The sequence below is a fragment of the Takifugu rubripes genome, chromosome 3, assembly GCF_901000725.2.
Source record: "Takifugu rubripes chromosome 3, fTakRub1.2, whole genome shotgun sequence".
Lineage (NCBI taxonomy): Eukaryota > Metazoa > Chordata > Actinopteri > Tetraodontiformes > Tetraodontidae > Takifugu > Takifugu rubripes.
The window spans coordinates 829,027-853,769 of NC_042287.1; the positions used below are offsets into that span (position 1 = coordinate 829,027).

Here is a 24,743-nt window from a genome sequence, read left to right on the forward strand (position 1 = left end):
GGGCTGTAATGGGCGTGTCATGGTCAGAGGAGGCGGGGTTTAACCTTCACCTTTGTCCTTTCAGAGGATTCATCATCAGAGAGTGGCAGCGGAAATGGCCTTCCTGCCCTGACTCCGCCCTCCTCCACAGTGACCGACAGTTCCGTAGTCAGAGAATCTGAAGTCGTCAACGGCAACAGTGGCCCCGCCCCCCTGGACTTCAGCACGCCCTCCTCCTCCTCGTCCTCTGAGGACCAGCAGCCGATGAACCTGAGCGACCCGCCCCCTCGCCGCCTGCCATTTTCCACCTCGCACCTGCCGGTCACGGTGTCGGCGGCGGCGGCGGCTCTGCTCGGCGCTCTGCATCCCAGCGCCCCCGAGGAGCTCCGCAGGAAGTACCCACTGGCCGCCAAACCACCCTTGTCGTCCCACCTGTCCCTGCCACACACACAGACACAAAGTGCACACACTCCCAACATGCAGTCTCACGTGCACAGCGCCGAGCTCTGCCTGGACCGTGACGGCAGGGACTACAGGAGCAAGGTGAGACCAAAAATAATAATAATAATGGACGTCCCACACATCCATCTGAGGCGTCCTCTGCTGTCTGACCGTCCCTCCGTCTGTCTTCAGTCTCCACAGTACAGTTCAGCCGGCACCTACGAGAACGTGAAGGTGGACCTGAGCGCCGAGGACCTGTCTGTGGGGCGCCACGGCAGCCAGGTGGCCCCTGACGATGACGACGACGACCATGACGACCACGATGACAACGACAAGATCAACGACGTGGAGGGGGTGGACCCGGAGAGGCTAAAGGCCTTCAACGTGAGTCCAGCTGCCCTCTGCTGGAGGACCAGGGGGACCAGGGGACCCTGCTGTGTCTGTTAGCAGAGTGTGAAGAGTGTCTTCTGCTTTCTGTCTGTCTGTCTGTCCTGCAGATGTTTGTGCGTCTGTTTGTGGATGAGAACCTGGACCGGATGGTTCCCATCTCCAAACAACCCAAGGAGAAGATCCAAGCCATCATTGAGTCCTGCAGCAGACAGTTCCCGGAATTCCAGGAGCGTGCTCGCAAGCGCATCCGCACCTACCTCAAATCCTGCCGGCGCATGAAGAAGAACGGCATGGAGGTACATCACCCTGCAGACACACAGGCACACACACACACTGAGACACACACAGACACACACAGAGACACACGCAGACACACACACAGGAAATCACACACAGATACTCACAGACACTTTTCTTGCCCTGTTGTCGTTCCTGTTTGGGTGGTGTGTCTGTATAATGCGTTTTCTCCCTGTATAAATGTGGCGACAGCACTCACAAAAAGGCCTTTCTGCCTGTTTGACTGTTAAAATCTTGAGAATTCTTCTTTGATTTGGCCTCTCTGAGCTTCCGTAGCGGCTTCAGGCCGAGTGGGAAGCAGTACATGGACTAACTGGTCCGTTTTTATCCCACTTCATGTGTATTTGTCACCACTGTCGCAACGCCTTCAGGTGAATCACAGCTCTCTGCTGCCCCCTAGCGGACGGTTATTCTCCTCCGTTCAGAACCGTGCCCGTCTGTCTCTGAAAATGTCACCTGTCTGCAGACCCGTCCGACCCCTCCTCACCTCACCTCCGCCATGGCCGAGAACATCCTGGCGGCGGCCTGTGAGAACGAATCTCGCAACGCCGCAAAGAGGATGCGCCTGGAATCGTATCACGTAAGAGCGCCTGCTGTCCTGTTTGCTTCTCCTGCCTGCTCTTTCGCTTCACTTCCTGTTTACTGTGCCAGGACGAGCAGATTGCTCTGGACAAGCCGTCCAGCGGCGGCGGCGGTGGCGGCGCCCTGAGGGAGCCCACGTCCCTGGCTCACTCTGCCTACTCCCTGGCTGCATCAGCCTTCTCCTCCCAGGACGCCACACTCTACATCAACGGAGCTGGAATCAGCTACACCTACCGCGGGTACCCTGGGCTGGGCGCCGCCATGCAGCACCCTGTGTCCCTGACCAGCGGAACCTCCACACAGAGCAACGGTGAGAGCACCACAGACCCAGACCCAGGCCGGGTTCAGTCCGCTCGCCTTATTAGCAGGACGTAGAAAGAGAAGCGGTTTAAAAAGCCATGCATGTGTTGGTGTGAGCTGGGTCAGATGTGAACAGCAGCCGCACGTTGCCCCCCCCCGCTGGACACGCTCGGTACTGCAGGGGGTGGATAATTCCTAAATTAAAGGTCCAGAGGTCAGAGGGAAGTGTGTGTTAATGGCGTTGAGGGGGGCGTACGACCCGTTCTGGTAGAACCTTCAGGAGAACACCTTTGGAACAGTATTTATCTGTGTATTCTCCTCTTCAGGCCCAACGGACCTCAGCATGAAATCTCTCTCCTCTGCCAACTTGAGCAACTCCACTTCCTCAGTCTCCACTGGTAACGCCCTGGGTGGGCGGGGCAACGGTGGCACAGGAGGGGGAGGGGCCTCCACCCAGCTCAGCCAGCCGGAGATCACAGCCGTCCGCCAGCTGATCGCCGGGTACCGGGAGTCAGCGGCATTCCTGTTGCGTTCTGCAGATGAGCTGGAGAACCTGATCCTGCAGCAGAACTGAACACACCTACACACACCTACACGCACACACACACACTCTCGGCTGTGTGTGTTTTCTGTCTCTACCTCCTCTCCCCTGGTTCTTGTGGATCCTCCTCCTCCTCCTCTTCTATGGATTCTGTGAACTGTCAGGATGCTCCTCACAATCAGCTGGAGTGAGGGGGCGGGGGGGTGTTGTTGGGGGGGGCAGGTCTGTGGACCCCGGAGGATCTGCGTCCTCTGATCATCAATAGCAGCTCCCTGAACACGACACTTTGGATTTGTTAGAGGATTTTATTTTGGGGCGGAGTCCTGTGTGCGTGTGTGTGTGTGGGTGAGCGTGTGTGAGCGTGTGTGTGTGTGTGTGTGTGTGTGTGTGTGGCTGAAAGAAATAATTTTGACTTTAAAAAAAAAAAGCACTAACTGTGGAAATTGACAGAAAAGAGAAGACAGGATGGAACTGTTTTGTGCTGGCTTGTATATAAGCTCTCTGTGTCCTCCTATAGCACTTTCCCCTCCCCCCCACCTCCCCCCTTACCTGCCCCCCACCCCCTTACCTGCCCCCTTTGATGACCCAGGGAGCATCTTGCTACTTATGCATTCAAGACGCTATGTTGAGCACCAGAAAATACCTCAGAGCAGACCTGCCAGTCTTGCAGACACAGAGGCGAGTTCACCACCTGATGTCCTTTTGCTTTCTTATTGATCAGCGCGCCGCCGCCGCCGCCGCGTCTTTACTGCTGTCATTTCTGTCGCCGCTGCCGTGTACCCGGGCAGATCTTCGGTAGGTCACCTGTGGGGACGTTACCTCTCACTTCTACTTGTTACCTCAGCGTCTGACGAAAACAAAGACGGGTCTTGCTAACGTGAAGCGGCAGACGCTAACATCTCGCACCCTTGTCGGCGTTCATCCAGTAGCAGACCAGTTCCTGCCCATCGAACTGCTCATCCAATCAACAGGGGGTTTACATGTTTCGGTTGGTGACCGGAGAAGCACCTGCACAGGTGGGACAGCGGCTCCGCCTGCAGGAGGTCCAGCCCAGAGCTGAACTGCTAAAACTGACCGGAATCTCCTCGATTTAACGTCCGAGGGTGAGGATGATGAACTCCTGGCCTTCCTCTCTGCTGGACCTCTTCTCCTTGGACCTAAACCACCTCCTCCCCCTCCAGCTGAGTGCTCCAGCAGAAGGGGGAGGACTGCTCTGTTTTACTGTGTTTCTTTGTTGACCTCAGAGACGGCCATGTTGTTATTATTGTTGTTATTACAGACTGTAAGAACTTTCATGTTGTTGCTGCTATAGAAAACGGACCTTCTGCCATAGACCTGAAACCTCAACAAAGCAGGCGTTAGCTAACCACGGCGCCCCACCAGGATCTGAATGACTGAGCCCAGCAGAAGCGACAGCGGGGGCTGACCTTTGACCTCACGTTGCCCCTCCTCTGTCCGGTCACTTAGGTTCTTGAAGTTTTCTGTTTGGACTCATCATGGTTCTCCACGGTCCTTGATTGGTGGCCTGGTTTAGATATTCAGCCTGGCTTCTTTTCATTATTCCAGGTTCTGCTGTGGAGCCTTTTGTTAAAGCCGCCTGTGGGCCAGAACCAGGGCCTAAAACAGTTTGTGCTCCTCAGGCCTTTAAGGTCCCAGAGTGCCACAAGCTCGTAGGTTCTGACCAGGATGGGAGGATTGAGGTCCCGACTGGGCCCACGTCAGGACCTGTTCTGGGACCAGTTCTTGGTGTTCAGTTTTCACGTAGAACCGTGACGCAGAGCTCATCTCCTCTTAGCCAACAGTTCCAGTTTGTTGTTTTTGAAATTGTGATATTAAAAGCGAGCAGCACAGATGTTCCTGTTTGGTCCGTCGGTCACCAGTATTCCACCGTAACTGGCCCAATGATGGCGAAGCTGGAAAACGCGGAAGCTGCAGGTCCACGTGGACCAGGTCCAGTTTGTGGATGAGAACCTGGACCGGATGGTTCCCATCTCTGAAGGGGTGGAGCTAAAGGCAATGGGGTAACCCTAACCCTAACCCGATCACCTGTCGGGACTCGCCGGGCTCACCCCCTCGTGGTGCCCCCTGGACTGTGGACCCAGTCTCGCGGGTCATCTGCAGAGGACGTGGGGTTCTTTAGGTTTTAGCGCTGCAGTCGATAATCAGCGAGCTGGGCTGTGGTGGAGGCGGAGACATTTCTGTCGTCCGAGTGACACGAGGAAAATATGCAAAAAAAACAGCTGAGGATGACATGAGGGGGCGGAGCCTTTGGGGTCATGTGACTGAATATTGGCTGGTTGGGGCCTCCCAGCCTTCTCCTGTGGGTACAATCATTTTTTACTGAGTGGAACACCTTGATTTCCTCATGCTGTTGCTGTTGACGACGGCGTTCTGTCTTATTCCAGCTGAGTGATTGTCACTGTGCTCTCGGGGGTTCCACCCCTCCGGGGTTCCACCTCCGACTAATTTGGTGTTGGTTTTAGCTCAGACTGTGAACTTTTTGGGGAAGTTTTTTTCTTTTTTCAGAAACAAAACCACCATTTTAAATGTGACCAGAGGTGGATGATTGACGGATTGAATTTGTTTGTTTATTTGTTCTGACTGAAGCAACCTGAGATTCAAACGGTCCAAATTTTTTTAGACAATTAGCTTAAAAATGTGGACGAAGCTTCAGAAAAAGAGAAAGAAGCTGTAAATTTGAGCCGATTGCGCTCCTAACAGTCCCCCTTTGATCTTCCTGCTGGGTTGGGCCTGACCCCCTACCCCCGTCCTCACCAGGATCTGGAGCCTAGCTCAGTTTACAGCAGCAGAAACGCTCCCTCGGCTGTGATCACACTGAAAATAAGGCAGACGACAATCGTGCAGAGGTGGAACGTCTCTTCTTTCTGTCTGCTGGGAGTAAACTGAAGACAGCCAGGCTCCTCCTCCTCCTCCTCCTCCTCCTCGTCCTCCCTTCAGGAAACACGATCAGGATCAGACGTGGTGGGAGGTAACCGTTCCTAAAGGTGTGGCGTTTGTCTCTGAAGCATGTCAGAGACACTTTGGTTTTTGGACTGAATGAAGCTTTAAAGTGTGGCGGTGATGAGGACGCTGGCGAAGATGAAGATGAGGCGATGCCGGACAGCTAAACGGAGTCATCGGGCACCTGGATCGGGCTGACCCGGGCGTCTGGATACAGCCATCGTGGTCATGTGTGGATCAGCCCGGCGGGAGCGTGGTAACCATGGCGATACCGATGTGAAGCCTCCTCATGACCTGACTCAGTGGAAGTGTGATGTTTACATGTACAGATACCCGCCCCCGTCGTCCGTCGCTTCCCCCGCTCGTCCCTCCGTCGCTCGCTCGCTCGCCACGTCTCGTCGGCCTGACCCCCAACCCCGTTAGCATCGTGGTGCTAGCAGCTACTCTGTGATCTGTGTCCATTAAAAACCTGATTGTTTTTGAGGACGGGGGTTCACCGAGCTCACCTTTGACCTCTGGGCGAACTCCTCAGCCACAGCATCCGTCCCCCCGCTGGATGGAGACGATCCCTCAGCGACTGATAAGCCATGGCGGGCCCCCGTGTCGGGTCTATTAGTATATTTAGCAGACAACAAAACACAACCTCAGGAACAGACACAAGGACTTTTGTACAAACCGTCAGGCTGAAGGCCCGTTTCCCTCGCTTTGATACCACCTAAATTATATCAGAAGTTCTTTTTATATTTATTGTGTTTATTTGGTAACAGTGATCCTTTTTTGGGTTTTTTTTCAGTACTTGTGGCTTCTGATTCTTTAGAAACTGTCGATGATATCTGTGATCTTTGGTGACGTTGGGGCAGATGCGAGGAGAACCACCACGGAGACGAACCTCCTGTGGGGCGTCGCTGCGCAAAGGTTCTGTAAAAATGTGACCGATGAGGTTGTTTTCTTTTCGCTTTGTTTTCTCCTGAGCTGTATGTCACAAAGCTAAATATACTAATAAAAGAGTGTGCTGTCTATCAAAAGTTGGGTCACATCTTTACTGTCCCGGAGAGTTTGAGATCATTTCTGGACAGGAAGTTGCTATTTCTGTGAGGACACTTTCAAAGATTCACTTCCGGTGAAACGTCCGATACAGAACAGCGACATTTATCTGATCCGGAACCGTCGCAGTCGACGTGATGTGGACCACCTGCTGAGACAGAACCTACTGAGAGCCACTCAAATTTTCCATTTTCAAAGTATGTTTATTATTATTTCTGTTTGTTGTTGTTGGTTCCTGCTGAAAAGGCCAAGGTTTCTTCTAAAAGTTCGACCTATATTAGAATCAAGTTCGCCCCGCCCCCTGTAATGCGCAGGTGTGCGAGCAGCAGGGCGCGTGCGGAGCGCCAAACCTAAACTTCCCGCGCCCGCCGCTCCTCCACCTGTCAGTCCATCCGTCTGTCCTCTCTAGGGCGGTGAACCCCCCCGAGCGTGGCCGCCGCCGTCTGCATGGTGCCGGTGTAACGTTCTGCCGTGCCTGGCTCAAAGGGATCCGGCTCCGTTCCGACCTGGACGAGCCTCTTCCGCGTCTCCGCGGCCACTGTGCGCGCTGCGGGCGCGGAGCTCAGATACGTGATGTCGACAGAAAAAACCGGTTCCTCCAGATAATCTGGAGCCGAGTTGGCGGTGCAGAATGTTTCCAGCCGGAGGAGGGCAGAGAAACGGGCGGACCGAGCGGCCGTGTTCGGCGAAAGCGTCTCATTGATCCAGTAAATCCCGGACCGACCGGGTCCACTTTCATGTCCCGGGATGGAGAGTTGCTGCCGGACCTGTATGCCGTGTCTGAAGCGGCTCTGGGACTGCATCTGGCCGGACTTTCGCTACCCGGCCGTCCCGAACCAGAACCATGTGATCGCGAACCCGACGGCCCAGGCGGCGGAGATCCGAACCGTGTCCGGGGAAATCCGCGTCCCGTCGCCCAAGAAGCGGCCGGTGCAGCTGTACGCGGCGCTCTTCGACTTCGAGGCCCGCAGCGACGACGAGCTGACGGTGAAGGAGGGCGACAAGCTGTCGGTGCTGGAGAAGCGGGGCGACTACGTGCTGGCCAAGAAGCTCACCGGCTCCCTGGAGTCCGGCCTCATCCCCGCCAACTACGTGGCTCTGCTCCAGGACGAGTTCGCCAAACACAAGTAAGTCATCCGGACCCGGCGGTCCCGGGACTGGTTCCGCTCGGCGCTGATGGAGGTCTGACTTCACGTTGTTGTGGTAACAAACACACGCTGACGTCACGATGTTCTTACGGACCGGTGCAGCCAAAACCGCATTAAAACGATTCTGATTGAGGGTCTGGATGGCGGAGCCGAGGTGGTAAACGGGCAGCCAGAACCGGAACGCCTCTTTTGCAGGCGGGTTCGGCTGCTGCAGCTTCTCCATTATTCATCCACCTGCAGAGAATCCTCATATTTCCGCTGACTCCACACGTCCTTAAACGCCGCACAGACGCTGAAGGACACCACAGGACCCTCATACTGGTGCCTGCTGGTACCAGCAGCTGCTGCCGGCCGGGCTTCAGTTGTTCTTCTGTGGTAGAACCCAAAACCCTCACTGGCGGCGGCACTGGGAAGGTTAAATCAGTCAAACTGACCAGTATCATGAAAACGCACCAGCTTACAGTTAGCATTAATTAGCAACATTAGTGGCGCTCCTCGCCCTTGTTTCCTGTGTAAATATTCGATGGGCGAGGTTAAATTATGACAGGATTTAAAATAAAATTGATGATGAAAGCGCTGACAAAACAATGTTGCTAACATGCTAACGTAGCCATTCTGATGTCTGAACAAACACACATGACTCATCAACACTGACACATCTGTACACACAGATGGACGTTTCGCTGCTGCTGCTGAATGAGGTGACCAAACTGGTTAAACTGGATCACTTCTGCACTTTTATTATCAGTTTTTCCATGGTGACACTGAGTGTAATGGTGTTACTGTAAATACGACCCCTGCAGGGCCACTTAGCGTGTTAACCTTTGTAGCATTGATGCTAAGAAGGATACCCTCCTCACCGTTGCCTGTGTTGTCCATGCAGGTGGTACTACGGCAACATCAACCGCGTGAAAGCCGAGAAGCTGCTGTTGGCGTCCCAGAACAGAGACGGTTCCTTCCTGGTCCGCATCAGCGAGAGCCACAGCGACGAGTACACCATCTCTGGTGAGTGGTGGTGCCTTCATCCACCGTCAGGTTCACCAGGCTTTCCTACAGCCCAGAACGTTTGTGTGAGCTGCAGAATGTGATCCAGTCTGTGAAAGCCAGACAACGGTTGCTACGGTAACACGTGCATCGCAGGAACTGACAGTGAAGCGCACGTTGTAGCCCCATCTACTCTGATTCCAGTAGTGATATTCATGCATTCAACACCCGTTTGTAACTGATCAGTTATTTTGCTCAGCCGGACAACAGTCAGGCTACGGCCAGACAACGGTCATGCTGCAGCCAGACAACGGTCAGGCTACAGCCAGACAACGGTCAGGCTACAGTCAGGCTACAGCCAGACAACGGTCATGCTGCAGCCAGACAACGGTCAGGCTACAGCCAGACAACGGTCAGGCTACAGTCAGGCTGCAGCCAGACAACGGTCATGCTGCAGCCAGACAACGGTCAGGCTACAGCGAGACAACGGTCAGGCTATAGTCAGGCTACAGCCAGACAACGGTCAGGCTACAGTCAAGCTACAGCCAGACAACAGTCATGCCACAGCCAGACAACGGTCAGGCTACAGCCAGACAACGGTCAGGCTACAGTCAGACAACAGTCAGGCTACAGTCATGCTGCAGCCAGACAACGGTCAGGCTACGGTCAAGCTACAGCCAGACTACGGTCAGGCTATAGTCAGGCTACAGCCAGACAACGGTCAGGCTACAGTCGAGCTACAGCCAGACAACAGTCATGCCACAGCCAGACAACGGTCAGGCTACAGTCAGACAACAGTCAGGCTACAGTCATGCTGCAGCCAGACAACGGTCAGGCTACAGCCAGACAACGGTCAGGCTACGGTCAAGCTACAGCCAGACTACGGTCAGACAACGGTCAGGCTACGGCCAGACTACGGTCAGGCTACAGCCAGGCTACAGCCAGGCTATAGTCAAACAACCGTCATGCTCCACATATGTCTTCAGTCAGGGATAAACTAACTAGATGACTGACGTTTATGGGCGGGGCCTGTTTTAACAGCGGTACTTCCTGTGCTCTGCAGCCCGCAGCGAGGGGAAAGTGTTCCACTTCCGGATCCAGCGCTCATCCATCGGGGCGTACTTTGTGTCGGATAAGATCTCCTTCGCTACGCTGGGCGAGCTCATCCACTACTACCAGAAGAACAACCGCAGCCTGGGGGTGTTGCTGGAGGAGCCTTGTGCTCAGCAGGTGGGACGCCACTAAACACGCAAACCAAACATGACTGACAGCCGGAATGTGACAGTCGGACCAGTTTTAAAATAAATCAATCAATAATCAATAAATCAGACTCTTTAGATCAATCCTGAATAACGCGGCCCCTAACAGGTCACATGACTCATGAGGTTTTACATCCAATAAAAATAACTCAACATAATGAACCATAGTGGAAAAGAAAACCCTGTTGCCAAGCAACCAGCAGAGGGGTTTGCTCCAATGTGACGAACGGAAATGTTAATTAGCGCGTAACCAAATTTTCTTTGCCTTTCCTCCAGCTCAGCTGTGTAAATATTTGTATGACTTTGAGTCACTTTTGGTCAGAAGAGGTCCCCGTGGACCACGAGCAGGGCAATGTGCTGGTCCCTGACCTTTGGGCTGAAGGTGGCACAGTAGGAGCTGAGGCGACCAAAAAGGTCCTTTTGGATCAGCTCTGCACATTTGTTTAGATGTTCCTCAGCTGGAAAACACAGATGCCGACTTCGTGTCTCCTTCATGCTCATTAGTCAAGTCTCAGAACGTCCTTTAGCGCCTCCTTCAGCGCGGATGCTAACGTCAGTGTTAGCGCTGTAGTTAGCAGCACGGACGGAGGACGTGTGCTAAGCGTGGACCCTCAGTGACTCCTCCCTCTTCTCTCTTCCCTTCCAGAGGAGGCGCTGAGTCCAAGGCATAGACCTAGAAGAAGAACTAGACACAGCGGCCCTCCTCACGAGTTCCCCCAGTGGTCACTCGTTGTACTGCAACTAAAATCCCATCTGGACCAAAAGGACTTTTGTTCGTAGACGAACATTGAAACTTTCGGGTGTTGGACAGGAGACGTCCAGCTACAGTCCTGCTCGATCCCTACTCTTTGTATTTTAGATCTTTTTATATTTAAAGAAAATGCATTAAAGATTTTGATGAGATTTGTAATCATGATTGCTGCCTGGACCACGAGCAGGCTTTAGACTGAGGGACAGGCACCGACGTAAAAGACGAGTGTTCTTTTCCCCACTTCAGAATTTTGTGGCTTTGCGTCACGTTTAATGTTGTTTGCCTTTGTTCGGCAGCGTGATCATGTTTTTATCGTTTTTTTTAACCCGGAAATGTTCCAAGTATTCCAACGTTCACTAAAATGAGTGAGCGGTCATCTAGGTTGTGCCCACATCTGTTTGTTTGCCTGTTTTTCACCTTAAGAAACAGCAGAAGGTCGTCCCCTTTGACCTCTGACCTTTGGATCACCCATCGATGTCTTTGATTTCACTGGTCTGTAGAATCATTTCAGTTGTTGGTATTTATTCCTGTATTTCTGGATCATTTCGGTGGGTTTATGGAAGCACTCGATCACTAGAAAATGCTGAATAGATCCTGATTGTTACTGGGAATAAACTTGTTACCAAGGACAGTGTGATTCTTTGCTCTAGGGTTAGGGTTAGGGTTAGGGTTAACCAAGGAACCAGGTCCTGCGTGGTTCTCCTGGGTGCTGAGCTCTGCTCTGTCTGCAGCGGGAACTCTTCGACATGGAGCCGTGGGAGCGGCCCCGCGAGGAGTTCCGGCTCCTGAAGAAGCTGGGAGAGGGCCACTTCGGAGAGGTGTGGGAGGCCCTGTGGAGCCCCGAGAACAGGAAGGTGGCCATAAAAACGCTGAAACAAGGTAGGGACACTTCTGATTGGCTCAGACACGTGGGGGCGGAGCAATGCTGCCATAAGCTCCACCCCCACGACCCTGATCAGGAATAAAGGGATGGATGGATGATAAAACAAGTGATGATTTGTGTTATTGAAAATGATTTAGACAGCTGAGTGGTAACCGTAGCAACCCGCCTAACTTTTGGCCCATGCTGGTCCTGCGTTTGTCCTGCAGAGGACACCAAACAGGACGAGTTTGTGAAGGAGGTCCAGGCCCTGAAGAGCCTCCACCACCCAAAGCTAATCCAGCTGCTGGCCATGTGCTCCAGAGGAGAGCCGGTCTACATCGTCACTGAGCTCATGACCAAAGGAAGCCTCAAGTCCTACCTGTCCTGTGAGCACCAGCACACTCACCTGTCACATGCACTCCTATCTCTGTGGGGACTCCCCTCCTCCAACAGTAACCAAAACCCAATTCTAACGACCCCCAAACAGACCTTTGAAGGTCGGACGGCCAAACAAAATGTCCTCACTTTGCTAGCGAAGTGTGTGTGTGTTGGTCCTCACGATGGCCCGTGTACAGTAACACACACACACACTAATCTGCGGACCAGCTGACTGCTGCTTATTAAATATGCAAAGTCTCAGAACAGGAAGGACTTCAGCTCTGGAATGTAAATCTCAGAGGTCAGGTGGAAAGTTAATCTGCAGGCAGTCGAGTGATTTTCACTTGATGGTTCCTCTGAAAAACAATCTGACTGCACTGATGGTTCATTTGATGGTTCCTCTGATGGTTCCTCTGAAGGACCATCTGATGGTTCCTCTTATGGTTCCTCTGAAGGACCATCTGATGGTTCCTCTGAAGGACCATCTGATGGTTCCTCTGAAGGACCATCTGATGGTTCCTCTGAGGGACCATCTGATGGTTGCTCTGAAGGACCATCTGATGGTTCCTCTGAAGGATCACACCATCGTTCACAATGTTAGAGAACCAGGCTGTTCACAACAATCATATGAAAAAACAAAGCTAACGTCTTGACGCTGTCTCAGTGTGGACAGTGAAGCACCTCTGAGCAGTGCTCCTGAATCTGGGGGGCACCATAACTAATATGAGACGTGTGTGTGTGTGTGTGTGTGTGTGTGTGTGTGTGTGTGTGTGTGTGTGTGTGTGTGTGTGTGTGTGTCTGTGTGTGTGTGTGTGTGTGTGTGTGTGTGTTCAGCGGCTGAAGGCCAGGTGCTAACGTCAGCTCACCTGATCTACATGGGCAGTCAGATTGCAGAGGGGATGGCGTACCTGGAGGACAGGAACATCGTGCACAGAGATCTGGCTGCCCGGAATGTCCTGGTGGGAGAAGATCTGGTCTGCAAGGTGGCCGACTTTGGTCTGGCTCGCATCATTAAGGTGCGTCTGATGTCACCCCACATGGTCAGTCAACCAGAGCAGAACCAGTGGCAGAAAACAGGAAGAAACCTTGAGCAGGTCCAGGTCCACACTGGTTAACCCTGACCCGTCTCTCTGCAGGACAGCGTGTACACGGCCAGTCGGAACACAAAGATCCCCGTCAGATGGACGGCGCCTGAAGCCGCCATTTACCAGCGATTCTCGGTCAAATCGGACGTCTGGTCCTTCGGGGTTCTGCTGTACGAGATGATGTCACGCGGCAAAATGCCTTATGAAGGTAGACCACCTCCTGTCTTTGCTCCTTCATGTGTTCTCTTCAGAGGGTCCAGTTCTGACTCGCAGACGTCCTGTGACCCGGGGAAGGCGGAGCACCGGCCCGTCGGACCCCAGAGACCGTGCTGAGGCTGTTCTAACGAAGCCCATCACTCACTTTACTTCCTGCCTGTAGGAAAGAGCAACAAGGAGGTGTTGGATCTCCTGTCGTCTGGGTTTCGGCTCCCGTGTCCAACACGCTGCCCTCAGAACATCTACCGGATGATGATGGGCTGCTGGGCCGCTGAGCCCTCCAAGAGACCCTCCTTTCACGCCCTGCACAGCCAGCTGGACGCTATTTACGCCCGCATCTATTTCAAGACTATAGAGGTGTAGACGGGCAGCACGGAGGGACCTTCTCATCACGCTTGGCCCACCAGGACAGTGAGATGAACCTCCAGAAGACTCCAGGGAGGACTTAAACTCTGTCAGACTGTTTTCAATTTTATACACTTTTATAAATATTTAATTCCGTCTTCCTGGCACATCTGGATACGCTGAACTCACAGACTTTAAACACCAGCGCTGAAGCCCCGAGGGCATGTGCAATAATGACGCGCTAGCAGGCTGTTAGCCAGGATGCTAACAGCAGCCTGGTGCTACTGATGCTAGCATGGATCACGACACCTTAAAGTAGCAATAAGAAGATCAAAGATATCTCTAATTAAGAACCTTTTTTTATTTTTATTTTTTTTTAAATAAAGATTTTTGGACATTTTAACAGTAGAAGAGACTTTTGACATTGTACTTGTCACAGCTGGTGCCTGGAGGTGTTCAGCCCAGTTTAGCCAGTTTAGCCCAGTTTAGCAGTCCAAAGACTGAGAACACTGCTGTCGCCGCCGTCCTTCTTCCAGAGACGCTTCTAGGCTCTTATACATTATATACACAATATAATGTTTACACGATGAGTAGCATGCTCAGCTACCAGGGGAGGTTATTTAAGCATTAGCAACTTTAGCATGCTACATGTGTGCTGTCCCCACCAGGAAGTGGAACTTTAGAGTCTCCTATCAGTAAAAAGTTGCTCTTTTTTGCACCTGTATTTGAATCAGCCTGCTGGGTTTTGATTATCTCAGTTTCATGTTGATTAGTGAAGCTCCGCCCAGGGGGAGGAGCCTGTTTACACCAAAATAATCAGGACCTAGCTACAGACCCTGATCACGACAGGTTCGCTGAAGTAAGCATCAGGTTCAGGAACTTTGAGCCATAGGCAGACGATGTTTTACACTTTATGCCATCGACAACCAACCAGAATAAAGTATTAAAAAGTTTTATTTTCTGCGTCTGCTACTTATTCTTAATTCTGCCCTTATTTCATCTAACTTTGAAAAATGAATTGATGATCAATATGGAAGAAAAGGAAAACGCCTTGTTTTTAGCTGCACTGGGAAGACTTTTAGTAACTTTCCACGTCTCATTAGTGCTTTTAAAGTCTGATAGAGGGTCCCCATAGAGGAGTCCCCGATTGAGGGTCCCCGATGAGGGGTCCTGATAGAGGAGTCCTGAGGCGGGAGTTCATGGGTTCCATGAACCTGATTAGTTTGGAGGAGCCGGAATCAAATCTTTGTTGTATTTCAGGAAGTTGCTGCGAGGTTTTACGTGCGCGAGTCTGACACGCATTCCGAGGATTCCACGCGCCTCTACCTGTCCGACAGGTGCATCCGGCAGCGCCACTGCGCGCGGACGGAGGCGTCCGATCACGGTGACCGATGGGCCAGTGTCTGCAGAAAGTGTGTCCGTGTCTGGTTTCGCTCTGTCAGAAGAGTTCACCCCCGGACGAACCTGCTGCCGACGGCGACGCCGCTGACGGAGGCGCGGAGCGGAGAACCGGGCCGCCGCCGCCCGACAGCAACTCCATCTACAGGGCCTTGTGGGACTTTCAGACTCGGCAGGGGGACGAACTGTCCTTCCGGGAGGGGGACCTGTTCAACGTACTGAGCCGCGGGGACGACTGGTGGGAGGTGCAGAGGATCGACGCAAACGGCCGCGTCCTGGACAGCGGGGTGGTTCCGGGGAACTACCTGGCACCGGCGGAGTCCATCCAGATACAACCGTGAGTGATGGGACAGTTTCTCCTCCTGACAGAACCTGTAAATCTGGCAGTGAACCAGGCGGTGAATCTTCAATATTATTATTCAGTGATAATAATAACGTTCTTGTCAGTGATCTAATCATTGAGGTTTGAGTGATGAGAGAAAACAGTGAGGAACAACCAGAGTTGTTGAGAGTGTCGCGCCTGTTTTTGCATCTGTGTTGTGTCAGGAAGCTAAATCAATCAGAAGTTCAGGTGCTGCAGCTCTCATAACCACAGGGAACCTTACTGGTCCTCAGGGGAACCTCACTGGTCCTCAGGGGAACCTCACTGGTCCTCAGGGAACCTCACTGGTCCTCAGGGGAACCTCACTAGTCCTCAGGGGAACCTCAGTGGTCATCAGGAGCATCAGTGGTCCTCAGGGAACCTCACTGGTCCTCGGGGGAACCTCAGTGGTCATCAGGAGCATCAGTTGTCCTCAGGGAACCTCACTGGTCCTCAGGGGAACCTCAGTAGTCATCAGGAGCATCAGTGGTCCTCAGGGAACCTCAGTGGTCCTGGGGGAACCTCAGTGGTCCTCAGGAAACCTCAGTGGTCCTCAAGGAACCTCAGTGGTCCTCAGAAACGGGGTGTTCCGGTTCATTAACACACATCAAACAAAACATATACGGTCAGAAGCCATAAATAGCAGGTGTAACGAGGTTCAGTCAACTGGAAAAGCTTGAAATTCTAACAGGAAATGAACTGAAGTTCAGAAACAATAATGGTCTTACTGGTTTAACGGGTTGTATTCATCTTTATTTGCAGCCTCTGTTACAATCAGAGCTGAAACTCTGAGTCAAGAGGTCAACAAGTCAGCAAACCTGTGGATAGAGGGAGAGAATGAAAGATTGTACCTTTATTTACACGTTCCAGTTTATATTTTCAATATGAAGACATCATTTTCAGAATAATTTCATAAATTTCAATAATCAAATAATTCTCCCTAACTGAACACAGGATGTCTCTCACTCCCCAGGTGTATCTAAATGTACTAATTTGTTCTGTCAGTTTATAGAAATTAAATTCCACCCTGAGCCGAGCTACCAGCAGTCCAGTCATCATGGCCACCACGTCCTCTGACCCTTGACCTCTCACCCAGTTCTTCCCGGTCTTCCATATAGATAACTTAGCCGTCCCCGAGATGACATTGACCAACTGGTGTACAGCCTTCCTCCTAGCATGGTAGTGTGGACCAAAGATAAACAGCCTGAAAGAAAAACCCTCACCTAACCCAAAAAACCACCTCTGTAGCTGTCCAAACAGCCCCTCCAGTCTGGGACACTGGACAAAGAGGTGCTTGGTGGTTTCTGACTGGGAGCAGAAAGAACAGCCACCCCCTGTGCTGGGGTCAAGGTGCACCAGATACCTGTTTGTAGCTATGGCCCCATGTACAATCCTCCACTGGAGGTCTCCTGTCTGTTTATCAACAGGGGGGTTGTACAGGGACCGCCAACAACCCCCCGGGAAAGAGCCTGCGCCAAAAATAAACCCTAGTCCACCTCAACGCCTTCAGCCCTGCCAGGGAGTTTGTGACCTTCACGGCTAAGAGGTAGAGATCCTTTTCCCCAACAGTCTCAAGGTCCACAGATATAGAGGCGCTCAGGGACAGCAGGTTGTCCTCCTCGGGCTGCCACTGTCCCACAGCTGGACAGACAGCCAAGGAGGGAGTCATCGTCCCATGAATCAGATACAGAAGGATCCAAGGCAAAGACTCTGAGGGCCTCTGGCAGGAAAGCACAGACCTCCTCCACCAGCCGGAGCAGCAGCCTACTGGACCTGATGTTGGTCAGCACAATGAGGGACAGAGGTCTTCAGCAAACAGCCCAGCTTCGTAAGTCCAGCCTCCATCGGTCTGGACCTCAGGCTGGCGGAAGACAGGACCCGAGAGGTGATGAACGGCTGACAAACGGCTTCTCCTGGTCTAAAGAAATCACCCTGACATCAATGTTGTACAGTTTACAAATATCAAACAAGTCTCTCATTAAAAAAAGGTTGTCCATAATGGACCTCTCTGTGGACGACCAAATCGAGGTGGTTCTTGAGCCTGTTGGCGAGCACCTTTGAAAGAAGTTTATAATCGGTGCAGAGCAACGCCACAGGTCTCCAGTTCTTTAATAGAGCCAGGTCCCCCTTCTTTGGGATTAGAGAGAGGACCGCAGGGTCTGACAGGATGTTGGTAACAGACCTGTGTGAGCGCACTCCTGCAGCACCTCCCACAGGTCAGCACCCAGACACCTCCAGAAGTGTTTATAAAAGTCTGTGGGCAGTCCATCCAGTCCTGGAGCCAGACCAGAAGCCATCGGTCTCACCACAGCAGTGAGCTCCTCCAAGGAGATGTTAGCGTCCAGGGTAGGCAGGTTCCTGTGGCTCAGCCCTCCCTGCTACAGTCCTCCGCCCTGTAGAGGGCGCCATAGAAGTCCAGAGCGTGGCTCCTCATCTCACCCTGGTCAGTTGTTACCGTCCCATCACACACACGGCTCAATATCGCAGCAGTGTGAACACGCTCATCAGCAGGCGCCCCACGCTCACTTGTGTTCCACATCCCCACACTCAAAACACCTCATATTTCCGGTGCTAGGGTAAACCATATTGTGTCCCGCTGGAATGTCTCACCCTGAAAGACACATCTCTCACCGGGGATGGACAGTTCAGAGAGAGGGAGGGGACACATACACCTGGACCCTCCTGGTCTGGACCCTCCTGGTCTTGTTGTGGCTTTTTTCTCTATGTCTAATTGCTTTAATAAACTTACACTTTTCTTAAGTCAGAATGCCTATGCCAGTGCCAATGAGTTGATGTAGAGTTGCCGCAACAAGGTCGAATGATGAGTCAGGGTCAGCTGGTTCACGGTTCCAATGATGGTTTATTGATGATTCACAATTCACCATGCATGAGAGGTAGTCCGGGCTAAGTCTGAAAACTAGCGAGAAATCTCCAGCTTTATACAATTTGGGGCTTGGGTTTACTCCTCCCCGGGCTCCTCCTTCTCATCATGCAATTTTTCCCGTTTTCCACCGTTAAGTATTTTTTATCATTCTTATCAGAGCCAAACCGCGCCTTTCCATATTTTTTTAAAACAGGCAATCTCTTGCATACGTGGACAACCTCTTGTCCTGGTACCACGCCTCTGAAACCCCCTGTGTCATCAACATTTTTAGGCCTTCAACCTTATTTTTCTGCCACATTAGCATAATGGCAAACATTACAATCACACAACAACAGAAAAACATTGATTACACATTGATTAGGCACTTTAGTCTAGCTAATCATTGATCACGGACACTAATCATCAGATGTCCCTTGACCCTGCCTGAACATGCATAAACAGGCCTTTAGAAACCTTTACCTTTTACTACAGTCTGGACCCTCCTGGTCTGGACCCTCCTGGCCTGGACCCTCCTGGCCTAGACCCTCCTGGTCTGGACCCTCCTGTTGATGAATGAATGTTGTATTTATTAAATTGTTATTTGTTCTGGCAGCCTTTTTGTTAAGGAGTGGATTATAAGTGGTCTTTCTGTGACCTTTCTTCCTCTTCTTTTACCGCTCTATCATTGCTTCTGCAATGTCAGCCAATCACTGACCTAACCCTGTTTAATCCCAATCCTCCGCAGATGAACAGGAAGTGAGGATGGTTGCCGATTGTTCTGCTCTGAGGGTCCTCCTGACCTCAGTTCAAGCTCTTTTTCTTGTTCTTTGTTAATGCTAAAGACTCTCAGCAGTTTTTGGTGTTCAGAAATGGGAAAACAAGGGGGAAGAGGAGCAGATGAGAGTAGTGACCTCGCTGATGAAAGGAACAATGACAGGAAGTAACTGAGCAAGGTTAGCTTAGCTTTCCAGCAGGGGCAACACAGGTCAAACTGGACAAATAAGGCTAACATAACTCCAAAATCCAATTCTGTCCAAGGAAACAGGAGCAGGACATCAATAGCGAGGAGTTTAGCTTCATCAATGCTAATAATGGCCGGAAACCTAATGTTGGCTAACCAGTCGAAGATTCTTGCTAGCTCCTGGTTTTCACATTTCTAGTTTCCTGTTCTCTCCAGATGGCATTTTGGTACCCTGACACGTTTTCAGGCCCAGCAGTACCTACTGGAACCAGAAACAGCGAGGGGGCGTTCATGATCCGAGTCAGCGAGAAAGACAACGTTGGACACGTTCTGTCAGGTACGGACAGCGTTTATCAGAAAGGTTCCTCCTCGTGAAGAGTCTCACCAACATAAACAGGTTAATCCATTTCTGTTTTCAAACAGGTGTTAGGTTCAAACGACCTGAAACACGAGAAAAACAAATGTGGCAAAGACAACAAGTTTGAATTTTACTTGCAGCAAGGAGAACGGGGAGATGTGCTCAGTTACAGATCTCCAACACGTTCTGACGCACACCTCCCGCGTTCCTTCTTTTATTGAAATTAGGAGGTCCCTAGTTACAGAAGTCAAATGTGTCTAAGGGAGGGGGAAAACACAGATAGCAGGTCGCAAACAAAGCAAAAGACTGTAAATCATAATGGTGAGATTATACGTAGGCCTTCACTGATTTGATTAGCTTAGCTCGCAAACAGCACATTCTTCTATATCATACTGATTAAACGATTAAACCACTTCTTCACAGCCGCCGCATTTCTGTCACCCTTGACCAGAGAAGTTCGAGTTCACACATCAAGCATCATGAACATTAAGCATTAGCAAATAATAGGAAACATTAAGTAATGAGAAACAATATAACAAGAATAAAGAATATAACAAGGCAAAAGCAAATAAGAGATAACTTTAATATAATGGATCTAACAGGAGGTGATTTTGGTTCCAAAGTTCTGACCTCCTAAATCGATGCGTCATTGTTGGGGCGGGGATGTTTTTACAGTGAGGTCGAGCCGTCATGTCAAACATTATAAAATCCTCCAGACCAATGGCAGCAATTTCTTCGTGGAGGCCAACCATCGCTTCAGCTCACTGGTGGAGCTGGTAGAGTACTACCGCACCAACAGCCTGAACAATGGCGACATGCTGGGAAATCCCTGCAAAAAGGTGAGTCAGACCTCCTCTTATTCTACCGAAACAGGAACCTAAAAGTCCAGGTTTCACCACTGGTTCTTCCAACAGAACAAACCCAGCCCACCAGCTCGGCTCCCCTTCCCAAAGGATGAGTGGGAGCTGCCAAAGGAGGAGTTTCACCTGGACGAGGAGCTGGGCAGCGGCTGTTTCGCTCACGTCTACAGGGGTCACTGGAAAAACCTCATTAACGTTGCCATCAAGATCCTGAAAAACGGTATTTTATCATCCGTGTTGATCACACGTGATTCCTGTTTCTGAGGAAGGTTTGGTGCTGGAGTCTACCCTTAAGTTCTACAGGTGATCAGGTGGTCTTCTTATCAGTCTCTGTGGCCTGATAAGGCCAACGAGTGACTCCACAGAGTTCATCAGCAGTGAGGCTCACATGCAGCCAATGTGGAAATCATATTACTCATCTACCTTTCTGTTCCCTCAGATCCCCTCTCTGTTCCCTCAGATCCCCCCTCCATTCCTTCAAATCCCCCCTCTGTTCCCTCAGATCCCCTCTCTGTTCCCTCAGATCCCCCCTCCATTCCTTCAAATCCCCCCTTTGTTCCCTCAGATCCCCCCTCTGTTCCCTCAGATCCGCCCTCCGTTCCCTCAGATCCCCCTCCATTCCCTCAGATCCCCCCTCTGTTCCCTCATATCCCCCCTCCATTCCCTTAGATCCCCCCTCCGTCCCCATAGATCCCCTCTCTGTTCCCTCAGATCCCCTCTCTGTTTCCTCAGATCCCCTCTCTGTTGCCTCAGATCCCCCCTCCGTTCCCTCAGATCCTCCCTCTGTTCCCTCAGATCCCCCCTCCGTCCCCTCAGATCCCCCCTGTTCCCTCAGAGCCCCTCTCTGTTCCCTCAGATCCCCCCTCCGTTCCTTCAAATCCCCCCTCTGTTCCCTCAGATTCCCCCCTCCGTTCCCTCAGATCCTACCTCCCTCAGATCCTACCTTCCATTCCCTCAAATCCCCCCTCCGTTCCCATCAGAATCCTCCCTCTGTTCCCTCAGATCCCCCCTCCCGTCCCCTCAGATCCCCCTCCGTTCCCCTCAGAGCCCTTCTCCGTTCCCTCAGATCCTCCCTCTGTTCCCTCAGATCCCCCCTCCGTCCCCTCAGATCCTCCCTCCTTGTTCCCTCACATCCCCCTCCGTCCCCTCAGATCCCCCTCCGTCCCCTCAGATCCCCTCTCAGTTCCTTCAAATCCCCCCTCTGTTCCCTCAGATCCCCCCTCTGTCCCCCTTCAGTTCCTGCAGATCCCCCCTCCATCCCCTCAGATCCCCTCTCCGTTCCTTCAGATCCCCCTTTTGTTCTCTCAGATCCCGGCTCCGTTCCCTCAGATCCCCCCCTCTGTTCAGGGTCAGCATATCCAAGTCATATTGTGGTTCTGAGTTCAGTCCTGTTGGTCTTTCTGTGGAGGTTCCAGGTTCTTCTGGTGTCTCTCTGGATTTGAGTCTGTGTTCGGGTTTCTAGTTTGGACATAAATACTTTGACCATTTATTCAGAATGGGTGTAATAACGGTTCTACCACCGGGGGATGTTAAGCATTGAGACCCAGTTTCATATAGGATGCCCTGGTTAGCATTAGCTTCAGATAGCCTCTAGGTATGATCACTAAAACCGTCATTCCATCTGCGCTAGCATGCTAACACTGTTTACTCCCCCCTCTGCTACTGGCTAACTGTGGAGACGCGTTATTACCCACAATCCTGCTGTGAAGAACTGCCTTAATTTATCACCAAACAGGAAAGGTTCCTTTGCAGCCACAGAAGGAACCAGTTCTGCCAAGTTCTGGCCAGGAACCTGTTGTCTCTCCTCCCCTTGGTGACTCTTTTCTGTATTCATTGGCTTCTCTGTGTCTTAGATTCTGAGTTGAACCACCGTGAATTCCAGACGGAGGTTCAGATGCTGAAGAAACTCCGCCACCCTCACCTCATTTCTCTGTTTGCCGTCTGCACGGCATCGAGGCCTTACTGGATCCATCACGGAGCTGATGGACAAAAAGGCAGCCTGCTCTGCTTCCTCAGAAGTGAGCTCCTGGGGGAGGGGGGTCATAGTCCTCTGGCTGGGTTTGGGTGTGGTCTGATCTGGACTATGTGTCAGGTCCAGAAGGGCTGTTTCAGGACATCACTTCACTCATCGACATGGCTGCCCAGGTGGCTGATGGGATGTCGTACCTGGAGGAGCAGAAGAGCATCCACCGGGATCTGGCGGCGCGGAATGTCCTGGTGGGGGGTGACTACACCTGCAAGGTGGGCGACTTTGGGACTTGCCAGGGTCATCAAGGTAGGCGGGAAACTGGCACGAGCTCTAAACTGACTCCGCATGTTCAGCAAGACTGTTTTTAACGTTCCCGCAGGAAGCCGTTCTACATCACCGAAGACAAGAGGATTCCGTACAAGTGGACCGCCCCTGAGGCCATCAGCCACGGGAAGTTCTCCAACAAGTCGGATGTCTGGTCCTTTGGGATCCTGCTGTATGAGATCACCACCTATGGAGGCGTTCCTTATCCAGGTGGGTTAGGTCTTCACTTTCCTGGACCTGGGTCACATGTTGGAACGTGGTGCTGAGGCCTTTCAGCTAGGGTCCTGGTCCATTTGTACTCTTTCTTGAATGATGCTTGCTGATGGAACTAGCGTCTCGCCCCACAGCTATGAGCGTCCACGAGGCATACCAGCAGGGTGAGCGGTGGCTACAGGATGCCTGCGCCGTCCAAATGTCCCAACTTCCTCTATCAGATCATGTTAAAATGCTGGAGCGCTGAACCAGACGACAGGCCGGACTTCAGGAACCTCAAGACCCAGCTGGACAGAAACTTCTACGAGATGGATTGACCACGCCCCCAACCCTCCCTGCGCTACACGCTCCTGGCCACTGGATGGCACCAGAGAGCCAGACTGTTGACAGCTCTGTCCTCTGATCCAATGTGTCTCTGAAGGGTCTGACCGGCGGAGGATGGATCGCTTTTAAATCCTGAAATGGGATCTTGCAACAGCATTAATTCACCCTCTAAGAAGTTAGATATTTATATGGTGAATATACAGGTAATTCTCGCAAATAGGTGCATTGGCAGAACTTTAGTGTTCATTTTGTGTTAATATGTATCAGCTGGTCTGTTGGCTCGGACCAGTGGGGCAATGTTGTCCCTCAGCCGTGCCCCACGGTTCCCGTCCCAGACGTCTCTGATCTCAGACGTCTTTCATCTGTTGATTTATTTCCACCTGAATCACATGTTTATGTTGTGATCATTCATAAATCACTTAGAATCAATACTAGCTTTTTGATTCAAATATCTGCTTATGTCCAACAGAGAAATAAACCAGGATTTTCCTTTAAAAATGTAACTTTATTCATCAAACACGGACACGTAAGACAGGAAAGGTTGACCAAGTCCTTATTTCGGTGGAACTCGGTCCGATTTAGAACGTGTAACATTTGAACAAACAGCGCTAGTAAAAAATAGTAGTGTTACAATAAAAGGAATTATCATAATCGTGTGAAACACCTCCGCACTCACGCGCACCTGTCAATCAACAGCCCCTCCACAGCGACGCTTGTGGAGCGTGTAGTTCCTCCCGGTACCAGAGGAGGGCGACAGAACGCCCGTCCACCAAAAACGTCAGGGAACTTTCCTAAAGAGCGCAGCAACAACCAACCTGAAGATGAGTTCAGGTTCAAATTCACTTCAACTGATGTTCGAGCTTCATTTTGGCACCTTTGTGGACACAAAAGTCTTCTCTTTCGTCACGTTTGACTGCTCTCTAAATACTGCATGTTAAAGATTATTATCAGAAAAGGATATATATTTAAATATAAAAAAATAATTTTACATTTATGGTGTATTTATGGACAACGCTGTCCTCATCACATTTTGGATTTACGGCTGTTTGACCAGTCAATTGTCAATACCCAACATTCCCGACCATGACACAATAGCTGGACAGAAGCTAAAGACAATTAACTGAACCTAAAGGTCAGAGTTGGTCACCGAGCCGCCTGCTGTTACTCTCTAACAATGACTGATCAGATGACTGGTTCTCAGCGGGGGGAACCACCTCTGACCCGAATGGACCCTGAAGGCAGCCCGATTCTGGCTGCAGGTCTGTTCGCCACGAGGAGCAGCTCTGATGGGAGGAGCTACAGGTGCTAGCGTGTGTCTACAGGTGCATCACCAGCCTCAGACAGACACAGAGTGACCTTTGAAAGCGGGTCACAGACAAGGAAAGGGCCCACCTGGACTGCAAGGTGACGAGCGATCCGATGTTGGAAGTGAGATGTTCTGGACACTGGATGAATTCCTGTTCTGTCCTTTTTGTGCCGTCTGTATTTGTGCCTCATTTCCCCAAATTAGTGTTAAAAATGTAACAAGTGTTCAGGTTAAAAAAGACTG

At 51.4% G+C, this 24,743-nt stretch overlaps 3 protein-coding genes and 1 long non-coding RNA gene across 11 annotated transcripts in view; 3 read left to right on the forward strand and 1 right to left on the reverse strand.

The window, feature by feature from the left end:
- Positions 1-6,516, forward strand: part of LOC101062050 (nucleolar protein 4-like) — a 45,832-nt gene extending 39,316 nt beyond the window's left edge. For all 8 annotated transcript variants that reach the window (XM_029834371.1, XM_029834372.1, XM_029834373.1 and 5 more), the window contains 6 exons: positions 65-522; positions 613-804; positions 918-1,106; positions 1,574-1,687; positions 1,759-1,999; positions 2,316-6,516. In XM_029834371.1, coding sequence (XP_029690231.1) covers positions 65-522; positions 613-804; positions 918-1,106; positions 1,574-1,687; positions 1,759-1,999; positions 2,316-2,563 — 1,442 coding nt within the window. In that variant the 3' untranslated portion in view covers positions 2,564-6,516. The remainder of the gene's footprint in view (positions 1-64; positions 523-612; positions 805-917; positions 1,107-1,573; positions 1,688-1,758; positions 2,000-2,315) is intronic.
- A 277-nt stretch (positions 6,517-6,793) lies between these two features.
- Positions 6,794-14,519, forward strand: srms (src-related kinase lacking C-terminal regulatory tyrosine and N-terminal myristylation sites). The gene is made up of 8 exons (XM_011616999.2): positions 6,794-7,662; positions 8,567-8,688; positions 9,731-9,897; positions 11,409-11,556; positions 11,767-11,925; positions 12,752-12,933; positions 13,054-13,210; positions 13,382-14,519. The coding sequence occupies exons 1-8, from the start codon at positions 7,283-7,285 to the stop codon at positions 13,579-13,581; spliced, it is 1,515 nt and encodes a 504-aa protein (XP_011615301.1). The 5' UTR covers positions 6,794-7,282; the 3' UTR covers positions 13,582-14,519.
- A 647-nt stretch (positions 14,520-15,166) lies between these two features.
- On the forward strand, positions 15,167-23,686 carry LOC101061819 (protein-tyrosine kinase 6). The gene is made up of 8 exons (XM_029834453.1): positions 15,167-15,298; positions 19,363-19,483; positions 20,180-20,343; positions 20,419-20,584; positions 22,218-22,382; positions 22,457-22,640; positions 22,715-22,867; positions 23,005-23,686. The coding sequence occupies exons 2-7, from the start codon at positions 19,363-19,365 to the stop codon at positions 22,767-22,769; spliced, it is 855 nt and encodes a 284-aa protein (XP_029690313.1). The 5' UTR covers positions 15,167-15,298; the 3' UTR covers positions 22,770-22,867; positions 23,005-23,686.
- Positions 16,054-18,310, reverse strand: LOC115249269 (uncharacterized). Its single transcript, XR_003887968.1, has 2 exons — positions 18,072-18,310; positions 16,054-16,140 (listed from the first exon to the last, which is right to left on the reverse strand). It is a non-coding gene; the product is annotated as an uncharacterized lncRNA (long non-coding RNA).
- Positions 23,687-24,743: the final 1,057 nt, after the last annotated feature.